A 15,301-nucleotide genomic window follows, 5' to 3' on the forward strand; every position below is an offset into this window, starting at 1 on the left:
AATGTTTCTCATACGCACGTGGCCGAAAAAATTCTGGATGAAATATCAAATATTTTTTATTGGATTTACATTTTATTGAATTTTTCATGCTTATAAATGGATTCATACCTTCTTGGAAACTTTGTTTCGATTCACTTTCTTTTAAGTGGTTATTAACAGTTGGATAAAACGTATTAAATAGTGTTTTTAAGTAATTCATTGACTCGTGCGTTCTTTATGTTGTTTTAAAAAGTGTTGATTTAATGGTGTTGCAAATTCAGTTGAATACCTATCGATGCAACAACGGATTTTACAAGGGGCATTGCATGTAAAATTTACCGTTGTCAGTTTTAATATACATTTATTTAATTATGACGAATATATGATTTTTATTTTAGTATACATACTTGTAATTTCCGTTATCTGTTTATATACGGTATACATTAATATAATTAACGCTATTCCATAACTGTATTTTTCGTAATACATTTTTTAGATATTTATTTAATAATAACAATTTAATAATTTGGTATATACATTCATACATATGTGGTTTCAAATATGGAGCCACTGTTCTATTGGGCTTAAATCGGCATTTTATCAGTTGCGCATTTGCCATTTCCTGCATGTCCCGCGTCCTTGGTGGCATTCTGGCCAGGATTGTTGTAAGCGTTGTTGTTAAACGCTGCTGTTTCTGTCACGATAAGATGACTTGAGCTCGCGCATATTTCATGCGCCTGTCGCTCCCACCGAACTCCGCCCATCCCACGCGGATTTGAATATTTAAATAAACTGCTCACTGGTGTACCGTGGTAATTGTTGTTGTCACTCGCACTGCGGCTGTTTAATTGTCATTTCGTGTGCAGAACCCGAAATGCCAAATAAACACAAATTTACGCGAGCGAGCCACCGATTGACGTTCCAGAGTATTTGTGAGTGAGATGGGCACAGTGAATATGGAAAAAGGATTGTGAATCAGTTTATAATTATTTAAGATAATATACAAAAACATATTATTTAAGCTTCGACATATTTGGAATTCATATAAGTCGCAATAGATATGGGATATTCTAAGTTGTATAACATTTATGAAACAAAAACTTGCTTAAAATTGTTGAATATTGTTTTAATACTTAAAAAGGGTTTATAAATTTGAGGTACCTATATACTTAGATATTTAAAATAATACCTCATATCCTTATTCACTTTAAAATAAACCTTTAATATATTCAATCTTTAATTTAAACACAGCAAAATTAATAGAAGTTCATTCAGTTATGAAATAAATTTATTCCTTCTTTATTTTATAATTTGAAGTAGATGTTAAATAACTTTATTGAACTGAAATCCATTTAGAGCAGTTGAAACTGTCGTTGTGCATTTGAAATGCGAGCCTTGAACCGCCAATTGCGTTTTGGAGGCTGCCAATTCGATTTGACCTGTAACTGGTCTCGGCCAGAATTGCAATCGCCGCTGAAGCGTATCATTGTTAACTTGGCCAAATTATATCAGCCCGTCGTGCTCACCGTTTCGGCTGTGTGTGCTCAAATTGCTGCCTCAATTTCACCGCTGGCCTTTCCAAAATGAAATTTGCAAGCGGTGCAGGCGAAAATGAAATGTTCGCTGAATAAATGACAAAAAAAACAAGTTATAAATGTGCCCACCTGTCAATGGTTTTGGTTCGTTTCACTCTTTTCAACTTTTTGAATTCGTAGCGAGTAATCAACATTAATCATACTGAAAATTGGCAAGAAAATTGAAAAGACAGTGAATTTATTTCTTTGAATACATTTTAAATTTGTACCGAGTAATCACCATTATTCATATTGAAAAAGTAGCAAGTGAATTTGGAAATCACAAAATGTGAACGCTGCCGGTTTATTAAAAAAAATAAATAAAATTTAAATTCTATTAATAGTTATAAAAACTTTTAACTTATTTCCCCGTTTTTTGGGGAAACCGTTTCCGCCAGAAGTGCTCCAGGAAAAAGCCAAGAAAGGCCAGGAGATTTCCTCCGACGACCACGTAGAAGGCCAACTGAAGATCTCCGATAGTCAAAACCCGCACGAGTTCAGACTCCGCATTCGCCTCTAAGATGCTCGACCGCATCTTGATGTCGACCGTGGACTTCTCGTCGTGAATCCACTTGACGATCAAGCCGGCGCTTAGCATCCTGAGGAGCAGGGCATTCACCGCATCCTCCCAAGGGGAATCCCGTGGCATCACATACGAGATGGTGTAGTACTTGGGGCACTCGGGAACAACCCAGATCTGCCGCAGCAGGATAAAACGCGATGACTCGAGGATCAGGGAGGTGTACCTGGACACCCCGGCCTTGCTCCTGTACGTGGCCACCTCCTCGGTGACATCCGCCCGCAGATTGCGGTTCCACAAGAGCTTGTTGTTCAGACTCGCGAACAGCGGAGATGTCTCGCTGAAGAAGAGGTCGTCCGCCATGGAGGAGTACTTATAGACCACCCTCAGACCGCTGTCGTCCAGCTCTTGCATGGTGTTTATGTCCTTATAGTAAAGCGGATGAATGTACACCGTGGCCAGACTGGACTCGATGATGGCACCGTAGATCACGCTCACCAAACAGAGCGAACCAATGAACATTCGCTCCGCGTAGCTCGCTGGCAGGTGGCTCAAGTTGACCCGCACCCAAACCACCCAGGTGTCCACCACGATGGCCAACGCCTGTCCGAACAGATGGCGATCGCCCGGACTCTGGATCCGCAGCTTCAGGTTGATCATCCTGAGGGTCAGCCAAACCAGAGCACAGGCAAAAGCAGTCAGGACGAAGCCCAGCCACATGTCATAACCCATTGCGAAGATTGGGAGGATCGACTGGGGGATCCGACTCGCCTTCGGGACGTAGATGCACAACTCGTCGTCGTAGACGGCCACACTGAAGTCCATGTACTGCTGCACCAGGTAGTCCTTGACGAAGAATCCCGTCAGGCAAATGTCCAGGCCGTCGTTGATGATCGATCCGATGGCACCATTGTAGGTGCCGTTTGCAGAACGCTCTCTGTTAAGAAATCACAATAAAATTAAGTAATTTTAAAGGAAGTGGGAAATAACAAATAATACTGTTTTAGAAATCTTATGAATGTTTTTGCTACAGCTTCGCGGAGTTGCTAATTTATCATAGAAGCTTGTGCGAGAGTTGAGTATTTCTACCGTCTGTAGTCTCTGGCCACACTTTAAAAATAAAAGTTCTAACACGTTATACTGCAAAATCAAGATGGCGTCGAGGACAAAAATATAAAAAAATATAATTATAAACATAATATTAAGCAATAAACGGCTTATGATTAAAGATTTAAAAATTTTGCGGCGACACTTTTTAGTTTTTTATTTTCTTGATAAACATTTAGAAACGACAGTATGTTCTGATCGGGTTCGCATGATAAAGGATCAAGAATATACAGATATTTTAATTTTAAAGAGGTAATACATATGTATGTTATTTATAATGTGATAAATACATACATACATACATTGTTTTTTTTAGCTTTACCGTTCGAAAAAGAAAAAAACGAGGAGCTCACCCGAAATAGTTTTTATCGGGCTGTTGCAGCAGCATCGTGAAGTTCATCCGCTCCCTGAGCATCTGGGCCACCAGGAAGTCCGCTCCTGTGACTCCTGTCAGCAAACCCGTGTCCTTGTCGATCTCCGGACGCGTGTACACGGACTTGAACATCTGAATCCGCAGGGGATAGCCGGCCATGTCGTGGAAAAGCAGTTTGTCCAACGGCTCCGAGCCAAAATACCGGACCAATCGCCCGAACGAGGAGTCGCGAGTCTTGAAAGGATCGTAGATCCAAACACCATCTCTGGTCAGAAAGAAGCGGTTGTAGATTTTGTGCAGTATCCACAACTGCCGGCAGCTCTCCTCCAAACGGAGTTGGTCCTCAAGGAGGAGGTCTTCGACTTGGTCTGCCAAGATGTAGAAGAAAACACCAGCTCTCTGACTGGGTGCAGCTGCTCCGCGATTGGAGACGAGTTGGTCGAAACTCATCACCAGAGCCAGATTTTCCCGGCCAAAACGGTCGTCCGTCCATTCGTGACCCTCCTCCTCGTATGTGTGGATGCTCAGGGAGATATTGGAGCGCTGCAGGAACCACAGGACGTAAGGATTCGTCTCATCCCGATGCTGTTCACCCGCCCGCAGCCAAAGCTTCAGTTGGGGCAAATCCCTCGTGGGTTCCGCGAGAAGTCCATCCAGCTGGGTCAAGTTCTGCGACTTCTCCAGCATGAAGAGCAGGAAGAGCGAACTTAGCACAGCCATTCGACTGGATTTCACTATCACAAGTGACCCGGTAAGTCTAGCAGTTTCCCAAGCAGTCGCACTCTATCCTTTGCCAGACAATCCAGAAACAGAACACCATTCACAATTCCTGCTTTGACACCTGCAATTTTTTCTGTTTGCTTGCGCGCAATTAGAGTCTCGTTATGTCAGGTGTTTGGGTCGCACAGCTCCTAGGCAAACATCATTATCATACCCTGCAATTTGATGTTGACACCAGGGGATCCCTTCCCTTACCCGAAAAAACCATTCGGATCTCATAAGTTCTTCACCGATTGGAGCATACATATTTAAGAATTAATTTAGTTCACTGAATAATAAACAAAACTATGAAATAACAGGTAATTGCTCTCTATTTAAAACATTTTAAAGAAACGATCTGTATAAAACTCAACATGGTACTCCTTTAAAATATTCACACCACAAAGAGATAGCCTTTGTTATTGCAGTTTTGAGAATCCATTTTACCCTCTTTTGTATCTACAGGTATTTTATTTTCTATCGGAACCTTGCTGCGATTTCTATTCCCATTGTTGTGCTTTTTCATACAAAGCCAAATCGAGTCAACTCGACTGAACGCGGAAATCCAAGGAAAGGCCAAGGGAAACTCGATGGCGATTTTTCCCGAGCGAGATTTTCCGCTGGTCAAACAGTAACACATTACATTCATGTGATTTCATAGATATTTCAAACACGTTTATCTATATTGTACACCAGATTAAACATATGATTCGCTTTAAATTACTAGAGATTAATTTTATATGTGTTCACATTTTGTAAACATTTTAAGCTAGTTCCTACTTATCTCAAATATGTATATATTTTAAATTTCAAAAGAACTGAATACAATTGCAAGCTGTAGTTGGAAACAAATTTAGTATTATGAAAGTCATAAACATATTTCGAATTGTCAAGTTTTTACTATTAGAGAAAAACGTTTTCACTGCACTCCATTGTGCTCCTGTTTTTTGTGCGTCTGCTAAAAAGTTTCGGGTTCAGGCCACCGCTTCCTTTTTCCAATTCAGTTCCCCATCCGCCATACAATATATATATATATATGTATATGCATCCTATATACGGACACCGAGTGCCCGCTGTCCGATAACCACTGCCAATTGCAGCAACAAAAACCATCAATAAAGTTCGCCTTGTGTAGTTTTGAAAATGAAAAATAAATTGGAAAATTGAAAAAGCAATTCATCGCATTAGGAACGTGCCGTGAATGGAGGAGGACGCCTCGAGGCGGATGTTTTGATACCGCTCCCACACCGACGATCCCATTGACAATGCGAGTTTTTATCGTCTTTGTGCCAGGTGCGTCGAATAGACAATGGCCGAGGCGGGTCCTTGTCTAGGACTCCAGCTCACGTTCCTTCCCTGCGTTCAGTGTTGCCAGCGCTGCTAATTTCCCGTTAAGTGTGGCCGCCATTCATGAAGGTCAGAAGCGGGAAGGTGTTTCGATTGGCAGCTTCTCTTAGTTATTACTTTTGTTTCGAAACAAAAACATGGAGGTCGTACAATTAATAACTTTAAAAGAACGCTTAAATATAGCGAACAAAAGGATAAGCACAGTGTGCATTGTACACTTTTTTCTGCATTTTGTTTTTAATTATACCTAGTTCATTAATGTTGTTAAATTAAAAAAAAATATGATAGTTATGCCTAATAAGCATTGGTCTTGAAATCTTAAGTTAAATAGTTTATACCAAACTTTTCTATTCCCTAATGTTTTATTGAAGATAACTATTATTTTGTTTTTCTGTTCTTTATTTTTTTGATTTCAAAATGCCTTACCACTCCCAAAATCGTTAGGGAACTAAAACACTTATTATGGCGATCTTTTTCCGACTGGCATCTATTGCTGGTAATACTGTCTGCTGCAGTTCCCATTTTCCCATCAGCTTCAAGCCTCCCTGCGATTTCCCTCGCACTTTGGAAATTCTTGGACCGCGCACTGCATTCAACACAAACGAGCTGAGCTTTTATGGCCGAGCGATAAAATCAAATTGAAGTTCTTTTCCGACACTTTACAAAGGAGAGAAAGGGAGGGCGAGACGCAAAATGAAAGGGAAAGAGAATGTGGGTGCAACGTTTCATTCATTTATTATTATGACGAGCAGTGATGGGAACCACCTGAGCAATTGTACCAAGAAAATGCAATATGAAAAAAAGTTTATTTATTAATTAGTTTAATAGACATTGATAAAAAAAAAAAACAATTAGAAAAATCAATAAACAGAATTCCTTTATTTCTCTAAAAAATTTGGATTGCTAATATTATTAATGATACTATTTAATATATATAATAATTATACATCATTTGAATTTTATTTTGGTATTCGTATTTATAAATACCTATCAATTCTTCTACAAAACTTATTAATACCATGTTTATAAATTATTAGACTCCTTTGTTAGATACAAAACCATGGGAGTATTATTAATACGAATTTTATTTAATACATATAATATTTATAGAACATTATAGTAAAAGTTTTGATTTAACTAAATAAATAAAAGGCCTAAATCAAATAGTATTTGTATTTACTAATAAAAATTTCGCAGTATAAACATTACAATAACATTAATCTAATTTGTGTAATCATGCATTTTCATTTGGCTTGGTATATTATTTAAATCCTTTTTAGTTACTGAACAAAATATGAATTTTTATTTTAATGAAAATTTTCTGTCTTTCTTTGTTGTAGGTACGAAAAAAAGGACTTAAATCCTCACTGATGACATGGACGCCATTGTATGCACTTGAGTGAGTGAGCAAATCAGAGTGGGACGTGCGTAGGTATGGAGCACCAGAAAGTTTGAAAATGCGGGGAAAATCCAAGGAAACTGCACCGAAAAGGAGATGAAATCATTTGTAACCTGGCACGTGAAAATGAAATTTTTGAGCGAGCTTAAAATTCGATTGGTCATTGTGGCGAAGCGTTTTATACTTTCGCTTTTCGTTTTATTTGCTCCCCGAATTCTTCCTTAATGTTCTCCTATTAATATTGTATTTGTGCCACAACGACTAGTGGATGACTAAAAAATGGGAAAGAAACAATAAGTTACCAAAAGTCACACAAAATTTGACCTTTTTTTGCATCCTACAAAAAAAATATATACCTATGTATTATATTCTGACAAAAACGTTTTAATGTTTTAAAATTTTATTAAACTAATTTTAATTGTATCTATTTAAAAACATGTATTCTGTTAAAAGTTAAATATTAATTAAGGAAAAATTCTCCGTCAAATGTTTTATTTTTCTTTTTTATTCTTCGATATATCCAGCTTAAAAAATATTACTTTAAAATTATCCTGTTGGGGTTTTAATTGTAATGAATAGTCGGAAAGACTCCCTCTCGGTGGCCGGACTAAATTTTACCTCATTCTTTTGGCACACCCCTCTTAGGGCCATTACTTCCATTGCATTTGCTGCTTTTGGCAACGCAAATTGTTCGCAAGCGAAAAAGAAAGGAAAATAAACTGAAACTGGGGAAGCAAAGTGCAATCATGTCGGATCAAATGAACTGAACTTAACCAAGTCGAAATGGGTGCATTGCATTGGCCCAATTTCCATGGGATTACCTTCGGCCAGGAAAAGAAACCCTGGAGTCTGCCCAAGCGGTAAATGTGGAAAAATATTTCCCAAGCGAACTTCAAGTATGCGATGAACATTTTTTTTTGTACATTAGCTTTATAGTCAATAAAAAATTATACTATGTACTTGACCATAGAAAATATACTAAAAATGTAAAAGCCAATTTTTTAAAGAGCCTATTCTCTGTATTTTAATTCTGCACCCAAAAATGTTTGATGTTGGCTCTATTTTGTATTTCTTAATGTGTGAAAATCCATTTAATCCATAAAAATTTATTATCCGGGCATAGTACTTTAGGTGGCACTAGTGTAAATCTGGGCGTATAAATTCGGTTCAAAGTTAGCAAGGACCAATCGACACGATAATATCTATATTTTTTCTCAGCATCACAATCCAACCAAAACTATCGATTTTTTAAGCACGTTTCTATGCGATATTAAGTCGATGCAACTCTGAATTCTTGACGTTCACATTGAAAGTTGATTCGTCACTGTGTAAAACCTAAAAGCTAGTTGTCAATCTGCCATTTTGCCACCGGAGGTCTAAGTGAACAGAGCCTATAACTTTTCTTCCCCCTTGCAGGAAAGTGCTTTCCACAAAAGTTTTGATTTGACGATTGATTTGATCCACCATGAGCGAAACCGACCAGATCGTGAAGCCGAGGAGCATGCCGGGTAAGTTCTATCTAGGAAAAGTGGGTCCATTTAAGGCATTCGATTCCCTCACAGAAATTAACGACGAGAACGATCCGTTGGCAGCCAACGTTGGCATTGAAAAGGAGAAGAAGAAGGTTCTGGAAGAAGAGTCCTCCTCGTCCCCGGTCGCCAGTTCCAAGATGGCGAAGAGGGCCAAGCTGGAAAAGAAGGGGGCTGAACCTTCTCCGGTTGCAGCAGAAAAGGCTGAAGCTGCAGAGGATGAGAATGAGTCAGAAGCAGCAGAGGAGCCCTCTGACGAGCAGGAAGCTTCCGCACTGGGCGATGCGGTAGACCCACCGACTCCTGATGAAATCCACCATCCCTTGGAGGACACTCCGGAGGGAGAGGAGGTGGTCGAAACCGAATGCGACCAAGAAAACGAGGCCAATGTGGCCCCTGAGGACACCAACTAGGAGGTGATGGGTCACTAACAAATGCCCATTCGAGCGGGCAGATGTGTTAATACTTCATGGACAGATCCCTGATGGAGGATTAGTCCAGGTATCCCTGCCCCACCATATTTTTAATAAACACTCCATACAACCATTTTGGCGAAGTTATCCTTTACCATTTTTTTAATAAACACTCCATACAACCATTTTGGCGAAGTTATCCTTTTACCATATTACAATTTCAGTCAGAAGCTTGCAACGCACAATTCTTTCTTTATTTCTTAATGTTGTTTAAAAATCGATATAAACTTATTATCCGGGCATAGTACTAATCTGGGCGTCTGCTTAGTGTACTAGTGTAAATCTGGGCGTCTGCTTCGAGCACTTCTAAAAACTTATTCAGGTGCATTTTAGTTATTGTGCCTTAGTTATTCATAAAGATAATAGACGGTGCATATATTTTTTATTTAGCAGTTTAATGATATCATCATATACAATTCAACAGTCGTTTAAAATACGAAAATTATGAAAGCGTAAGAATATACTTCCCTACACTTTTACTACATAGATTACATATTATTAGCTATTACAGATTTTGAGGAACTTTTTAAGAACGTAATTTGTAGGTTCCTTGTCTTTAAGGTTCCTGGCTCTTGAATATGTTTCAGCCAACTGAAATAGTGTCAGAACTCTCAAATAGTTTTTTTCCATTCGAATTTGAAAATCCTTATTTGTGAACGTATTTCCTTATTGTTTTGTACTAAATCTTTTTTTATAGTTTTTCTCGCCGCTGAAATTTCGTAAATTATTTTGAAAGGTGGAAATGAATTGAGAAGAGCGCATGTTTTTCCAATTTGTCGTTAATTTATTTAAAAATTTAATAATATCCTTAGAGTAATACTAAATATAGTCAACAAGAAAAAAAAAGTGTGTGGTATGGCTAATGCTGGACTAGTCAGGGATCCGTTCCTCCTCCTCCTCCTCCTCCTCCGATTTTCCTCGGTCCGGGCTTTAATCGCTATAATCACTGTATACTGTGGAGTATCACTGCTCCATTTCGAGGCCGAAGGTGCTGCGCATGCGCTCGATGGCGGCGGCGGGGAATCCCCGTTCGAGCAGCTGCCGCTCCGCCTGGGCGATCACGTCCCGCATCGTGTCCAACATCACGGCGCTCTTCTTCAGCTGCCCGCTGACGAACTTGTGCCGGAAGCGCAGCTTGGCCTTCTTGATCTTGTTGTTGTAGCGGGACTTGCGGCAGGACTCCGCCCGCTGGCGCTGCGCGTCCTTCACATCCGATCCAGATCCGGATCCGGAGACCGTTCCATGGTCGGCGGCAATCTCCGTTTTCAGCGGCGGCGGTGCCCGTCGCTCCACAACGATTGGGTTCTCCAGGAGCATCTGGTCCACGTAGCGCTGCTCCTCGTCGGCGTAGTGCATCTTCAGGTGGTGCAGCTGCTGGGACACCATCTCCTCGATCTGCTCCGGCTTCGATGAAACGGACGAAGAGGCTGGAGGAGCGGGCAGGGTGCTTCCGTTGTAGGGAGCGTACACGTGAGCCATGGCAGCGTAGCTCAAACTGGGCAAGTAAAGGTGGCTCCGTTCCATGGCGATGCGATGTTTTCTCGTCGAACTCTCGATTGCTAATGATGACACTCCCTCCCAGCAGGCCAAATATATACCATCTGGGAGGTAGCTAGCTAGGTAGCTGCCATTGGGCGTGGGATCTACCTTCATGAATGGTCGGTCGGTGGGTTTTACGATCTTGTTTGTGCCGCTTTTCGGGGCACCGCCTACCTGCCACGGATTGGTCGACGAATCTGAAGCATGTAAACAAACGGATTAGCGGGGTTAAAGGTGATAACACACTGTGGCACCTCCTACCTGATAAAGGGTCAAAAGTTGGCATCGAAAATCCAGTGCGACCTCAACGATCCACCCATCAGGTATTTTGAATACTACCTATGACTCGAACATCTCAAACAAGTCTCGGGCATACGACGGGATCTTAAACATCCCTAAGCCATCTCTGCCATCTTAAAGAGTGTGTTACTAAAGTGGCTAAAGCCAATGATAAACCATAACACGTAATCCCTGCAACGTGAAGTAATTATTCCACCCTTTGGTAATTTCTTAACAAAACGAGAACTTGATATTACTGAAGCCGTTGTATCTGCAAATATGTATAAATGCTTAAATAAAGGAATTAAATTGTGTACTAAATTTGGTAAGTTAAATGAGACAATTATCAAACGGATTTTAGGGCATTCCTATAATGCAATCTCAATCGGATTGATCCTAAGGCACCACTATAATAAAATATTCGTTCGATTTTAGTAAAATGTGATAATGTTTCTTAAGAAAGCATTATTGTTCAAATAATTCGAATTTTTTAAGTGTGTGAAGTATTACTTAAATGTGAAAAGCAAAGAATCTTTTACTACAGTCGTAATTTGTAAAATACCTTCTCGGAAATCCATTATTTATCCATTTTTATAAAGTATTGATTTAAGGTAAAAACACGGTCTTAATATTAGATACAAACGAAATTTGTAATACCCGTGAAATACTTTCTCAGAAATACATTTTTAAAAATTATTTTTCATAAAAAACATTATAAATTATTGAAACAAACTATTTATTCAAGGAACATATTACCCATTTAAGGGGTTATATCCAGTTGCGAGGCCAAAAAAATGAGCTTTTTTGAAAATTATTTTTGGAGAGGCAATTTATTGTATGAATACGTAATATATATGAAAAGATAGGTCATTATTTCTAGTTTTAGAATATATTTAAAAAAAAAAAAAATGTTGGACTCCGTCGGTCCTGTAGAGGATCTCCCGAGGGTCCACTTCAAAAAAAGGTTTTGCGGTGAGCAAAATTTCTCCGGTCCAAATGATCTGAATTGCAAAAAACCAAAAGGATTACGTAAAGAATAGACAAATGCTGGTAATGAGACTTGGGATTTTCAAAATTTTGATTTTTGACAAAATGGCGGCTTCCCAAACATAAAACTTTGTTTTTGGCACAAAAATTTCAACTTTGAAGTGGCTAAAAAAATCGAAGTTTTTGTCGGAGCCAAAATTCCAAGTTTCATTACCTGAAAAAAATATCTAAGAAGAGAATGTGAAAGTTTCAAGTCAATCGGACAAGCCGTCTCTGAGAAATTTTGCTCACCGACTTTGAAGACATAGTTTCGAGAAAAACGCATTTAAAGTTTTGGCTACTAGTTGAACTACATGGGAGACGTCTTTACAAATACACTGATTACTCCAATACTATTTACCGGAATACTTTGAAATTTTCAGATAATCTTCTTAGATATATATACATTCAAAATAGGCAAAAAAAAAATTTCGATTTTTTCAAAATCGCAACTGGATATAACCCCTTAAGTTTTAGCCACTTTTGCTTAAAATACATTGCTGAATTTGAGTATAAAGCATATGATTTTTCTAATGTGAACATTTATTATAATAGTATTCGTATTTACGTTAAAATGGGAATGCAATATTTTCAATTTCGATTGAAAAATGTTTATGTAAATGCAAATATTGTCGTAGAACAACGTTGCCCATATAGTGCGATAAATCCGAGTAATCCCGAGGTCAAGTTCAGCTGCTATCTATCATCACCAGCCCCTCGCTGATTTTTCTTATCTAACCTGCAATTCAACCTGCTCGAGCAAATATACATTTGTCCAGCTGGCAGATCAGCCGTCGCTATGAGATAAGAACGAATAATCAAATGGCGCCCTACCTGCCACATTGTTGTTTTCCTTGTTTGGTTTAACCCACCGCGGATGGGGTTTACCAATCAGGTAACCATTTTGGGAGGGTCAACTTGGTCAGTGTGCCAAACAAGTTAGGGCTTGTTGCAGGCAGCGGGATTTACCCACAAAACCCACCGCATAAAGTGTAATAATAATTTTAACAGCCCTCAAAACATTGGGAAGTTCAGCGACCTGATTAAAAGTTGTTAAAGGGTTAAACCGACGATTATCCATTTTAAGAATGGAGGAGAAGTTGTTGGAAAAATAGCAGCAATCAGTAAGACTTACTGAAATGGACCAACGCTTTCGTATCATTGTCCTGTTTTGTGAGCATGGGCATTCAAGTATAAATCCTCCATTTCAGCTTAAAACAAGAAAGGAAGCTAGTTTCGGCAAGCCGAAGTTCATATATAGTCTATATTTTATTTTCGATGGTTCTTCATAAGAGAAATATATGATATAGTCTTCCGATTTGTATGGAATTTAATTGGAAATTCAAGAGTCGTTAAAAAACTCAATATTTCAAACATGACGGAAACAACCATGGTATCATTTTATTCCCATTAATTCTATATAAGTTTCCCGATCCTATTGATAAGAACTTCAATGTGATTAACTGGCAAGTAAAATCGTTTTGACAAGTTTAATATGATATTGATGTTTCGTATGGGTTGCATCTTTTAAAAAAGGCACAAAAAAATCATAGTTGTGAAAAGTGTTGTTTATGTATACACTGTTTGTATGTATAAAATATGAAAACACTTAAGAAATGCAGTTTGGCAGAGTATTAGGCCCTATTAAAATTATATATTTAATTGTATTACACATAGAAATTTAAAAAGAGGTATACTCCTGAAATGAATATAGTTCTCACCAGTTGCTAGTCAAAAATCTTGTCAAGGAATTTGAAGGCTTCGGCATAACTCCCCTTCGGCACAAATTTATTCGCGCGATCCTGTCGTAATTTCGGCAAACCAGGATAGCTGACATCGCGGATTTGAGAAACCTCTTCGGATATGATTATCTGAGAACCCCGAATGGCTTTCAGCCGGTCGGCACTTTCCCAGTGACGCAGCTCCGTGATCCTGCGACGGCAGAATGACGGGGAAACACTGCCCAATCCCATCTGCTCCAGTTTCTGGGAAATACTGAACCAAGCCTCCACTTTGCCACGGGTATCGAAAAACAGATAGTGCCTTAGGTTCCACAGGAACTCGTATTCCGAATACAGTTTGATCAGCGCCAAGTTGAAGCCGTGGGAGAAGGTTAAAGCCGGTGATCTGGCACCCGGTTCGAAGGATTCCGGCGGAGCATCCAGACGCACTGTCCTGGTCCGTGGAGTTCCCAAGACCCGAGGCATTTCCGACTCCGTATTCTCCGATTCCAAGGAGGACAGGTCTATGGTTGGTATGGAAAGCGAGGAGTCACTGTAAACACTTTCACTCGAAGCTGGAAAGAATTCAGTGCTGGAACTGCTAGAAAACGAATTTGGGGTATTCAAGAAAGTATCTCCAATAACATAACTGCGGGAACTATCTGGAAACTGCAATCTTTCGTAATCGCTGTTTAAATACTCCCCGGACGATGTCGTGGAAAGGAACCAAGTCGGTTGGGTAGTTTCGCTGCAAAATTCGCCACAAGAATCCGTAGATTCTCCAAACGAAGCTGGAGAAGAGAGCAGAAGATCTCCGATAGAATAACTACTGGAACTGGAACATTTTTGGGAGCTGGCGCTCTCCCTTAGTCTTGCAATATGTCCAATGTCCATGTCCAATGAATCGGCGGAGGATGCTTTAAATTCTGGAACTGGATAAAGGAGTACCTGGCAGTCATTGGGAGTTGCTTTGACCAAATCCGGAGAATCAGTAGCAAATCCACGGTTGGTCTGTTCGGAATCTACAGGTTCATCTTGGCGGAGATTTGAAGAATCGAAGGTGCAGGAAACCACTGGAGAATAGTATACGGACTCTGGACTGGAGAATGACTCATCCGCACACAGCTCGGAGTCGAAGGACATCCATGACTCTGAGGTTTCCGATTCCAAGTCAGATGAAGGGGGGGACGTCAGTCCCGAAATCAACGAAGAAAAGGCCGCACCCATTGACGGATTTTATAGTAAATCTAAAATTTATTCTGTGCTAGTAAGTAGTAATCGGTAGTAAAGTGTTTCAATATATAGTGAGTGTGTAGGAAGCTTGTTGGAAGCTGGAAATTATATTCAAGGGGTTCTTTTTCACAGATTTCGAGTACGAAAACACTTTACCAAGTTTTAAGGCAGCCTTTAATGCGATTCAAATGAAAATCTAGTAAGTGCAAGTTTATAATTTCTTGAAGTTCACATAAAAATACATAAGACAGCATAACTTGCATAACAAAACAATATATAATAATTATTCCTGTTGAAAACCTCACTTATTCCTAAAACTACAAATGTAGTAAAAAGAACAGAACATTGTATACATTTCGTAAAAGCGTTAACCCCTTTAGTTTCCAGTTTTATTTTTCTCAGTTCGTAATATAATATTTACTCCGCTGGATAATCGCCATATG

The 15,301-nt window shown here is 39.4% G+C and overlaps 4 protein-coding genes across 4 annotated transcripts; 1 reads left to right on the forward strand and 3 right to left on the reverse strand.

Moving 5' to 3' along the window:
- Nucleotides 1–1,869: 1,869 nt before the first annotated feature.
- LOC108091156 lies at nucleotides 1,870–4,287 on the reverse strand. Its single transcript, XM_017190192.2, has 2 exons — nucleotides 3,534–4,287; nucleotides 1,870–3,010 (listed from the first exon to the last, which is right to left on the reverse strand). Exons 1-2 carry the CDS (start codon nucleotides 4,271–4,273, stop codon nucleotides 1,915–1,917), a joined length of 1,836 nt encoding a protein of 611 aa, XP_017045681.1. The 5' UTR covers nucleotides 4,274–4,287; the 3' UTR covers nucleotides 1,870–1,914.
- A 4,092-nt stretch (nucleotides 4,288–8,379) lies between these two features.
- LOC108091152 (serine/threonine-protein phosphatase 4 regulatory subunit 2-like) lies at nucleotides 8,380–9,186 on the forward strand. The gene is made up of 2 exons (XM_017190188.1): nucleotides 8,380–8,566; nucleotides 8,621–9,186. The coding sequence occupies exons 1-2, from the start codon at nucleotides 8,524–8,526 to the stop codon at nucleotides 8,998–9,000; spliced, it is 423 nt and encodes a 140-aa protein (XP_017045677.1). The 5' UTR covers nucleotides 8,380–8,523; the 3' UTR covers nucleotides 9,001–9,186.
- A 430-nt stretch (nucleotides 9,187–9,616) lies between these two features.
- Nucleotides 9,617–11,109, reverse strand: LOC108091144 (protein sisterless A). Its single transcript, XM_017190180.2, has 2 exons — nucleotides 10,861–11,109; nucleotides 9,617–10,796 (listed from the first exon to the last, which is right to left on the reverse strand). The coding sequence occupies exons 1-2, from the start codon at nucleotides 10,883–10,885 to the stop codon at nucleotides 10,024–10,026; spliced, it is 798 nt and encodes a 265-aa protein (XP_017045669.1). The 5' UTR covers nucleotides 10,886–11,109; the 3' UTR covers nucleotides 9,617–10,023.
- On the reverse strand, nucleotides 11,042–14,932 carry LOC122319783 (uncharacterized serine-rich protein C215.13-like). Its single transcript, XM_043207553.1, has 2 exons — nucleotides 13,626–14,932; nucleotides 11,042–11,149 (listed from the first exon to the last, which is right to left on the reverse strand). Exon 1 carries the CDS (start codon nucleotides 14,850–14,852, stop codon nucleotides 13,632–13,634), a length of 1,221 nt encoding a protein of 406 aa, XP_043063488.1. The 5' UTR covers nucleotides 14,853–14,932; the 3' UTR covers nucleotides 11,042–11,149; nucleotides 13,626–13,631.
- Between the last annotated feature and the right edge of the window lie 369 nt (nucleotides 14,933–15,301).

Source organism: Drosophila ficusphila, unplaced genomic scaffold (assembly GCF_018152265.1).
Source record: "Drosophila ficusphila isolate 14025-0441.05 unplaced genomic scaffold, ASM1815226v1 contig_198, whole genome shotgun sequence".
NCBI classification, from domain to species: Eukaryota; Metazoa; Arthropoda; class Insecta; order Diptera; family Drosophilidae; genus Drosophila; species Drosophila ficusphila.

What these genes read in the sequence shown, in the direction of transcription:
- LOC108091156 (XM_017190192.2), bottom strand. Translation starts at nt 4,273, where the DNA reads ATGGCTGTGCTAAGTTCGCTCTTCCTGCTCTTCATGCTGGAGAAGTCG. An exon ending in CCCGATAAAAACTATTTCGG is followed by an intron (nt 3,011 to 3,533) that starts GTGAGCTCCTCG and finishes ATTTCTTAACAG; the next exon opens with AGAGCGTTCTGCAAACGGCA.
- LOC108091152 (XM_017190188.1), top strand. Translation starts at nt 8,524, where the DNA reads ATGAGCGAAACCGACCAGATCGTGAAGCCGAGGAGCATGCCGG. An exon ending in GAAGCCGAGGAGCATGCCGG is followed by an intron (nt 8,567 to 8,620) that starts GTAAGTTCTATC and finishes ATTCCCTCACAG; the next exon opens with AAATTAACGACGAGAACGAT.
- LOC108091144 (XM_017190180.2), bottom strand. Translation starts at nt 10,885, where the DNA reads ATGCCAACTTTTGACCCTTTATCAG. An exon ending in AACTTTTGACCCTTTATCAG is followed by an intron (nt 10,797 to 10,860) that starts GTAGGAGGTGCC and finishes TACATGCTTCAG; the next exon opens with ATTCGTCGACCAATCCGTGG.
- LOC122319783 (XM_043207553.1), bottom strand. Translation starts at nt 14,852, where the DNA reads ATGGGTGCGGCCTTTTCTTCGTTGATTTCGGGACTGACGTCCCCCCCT.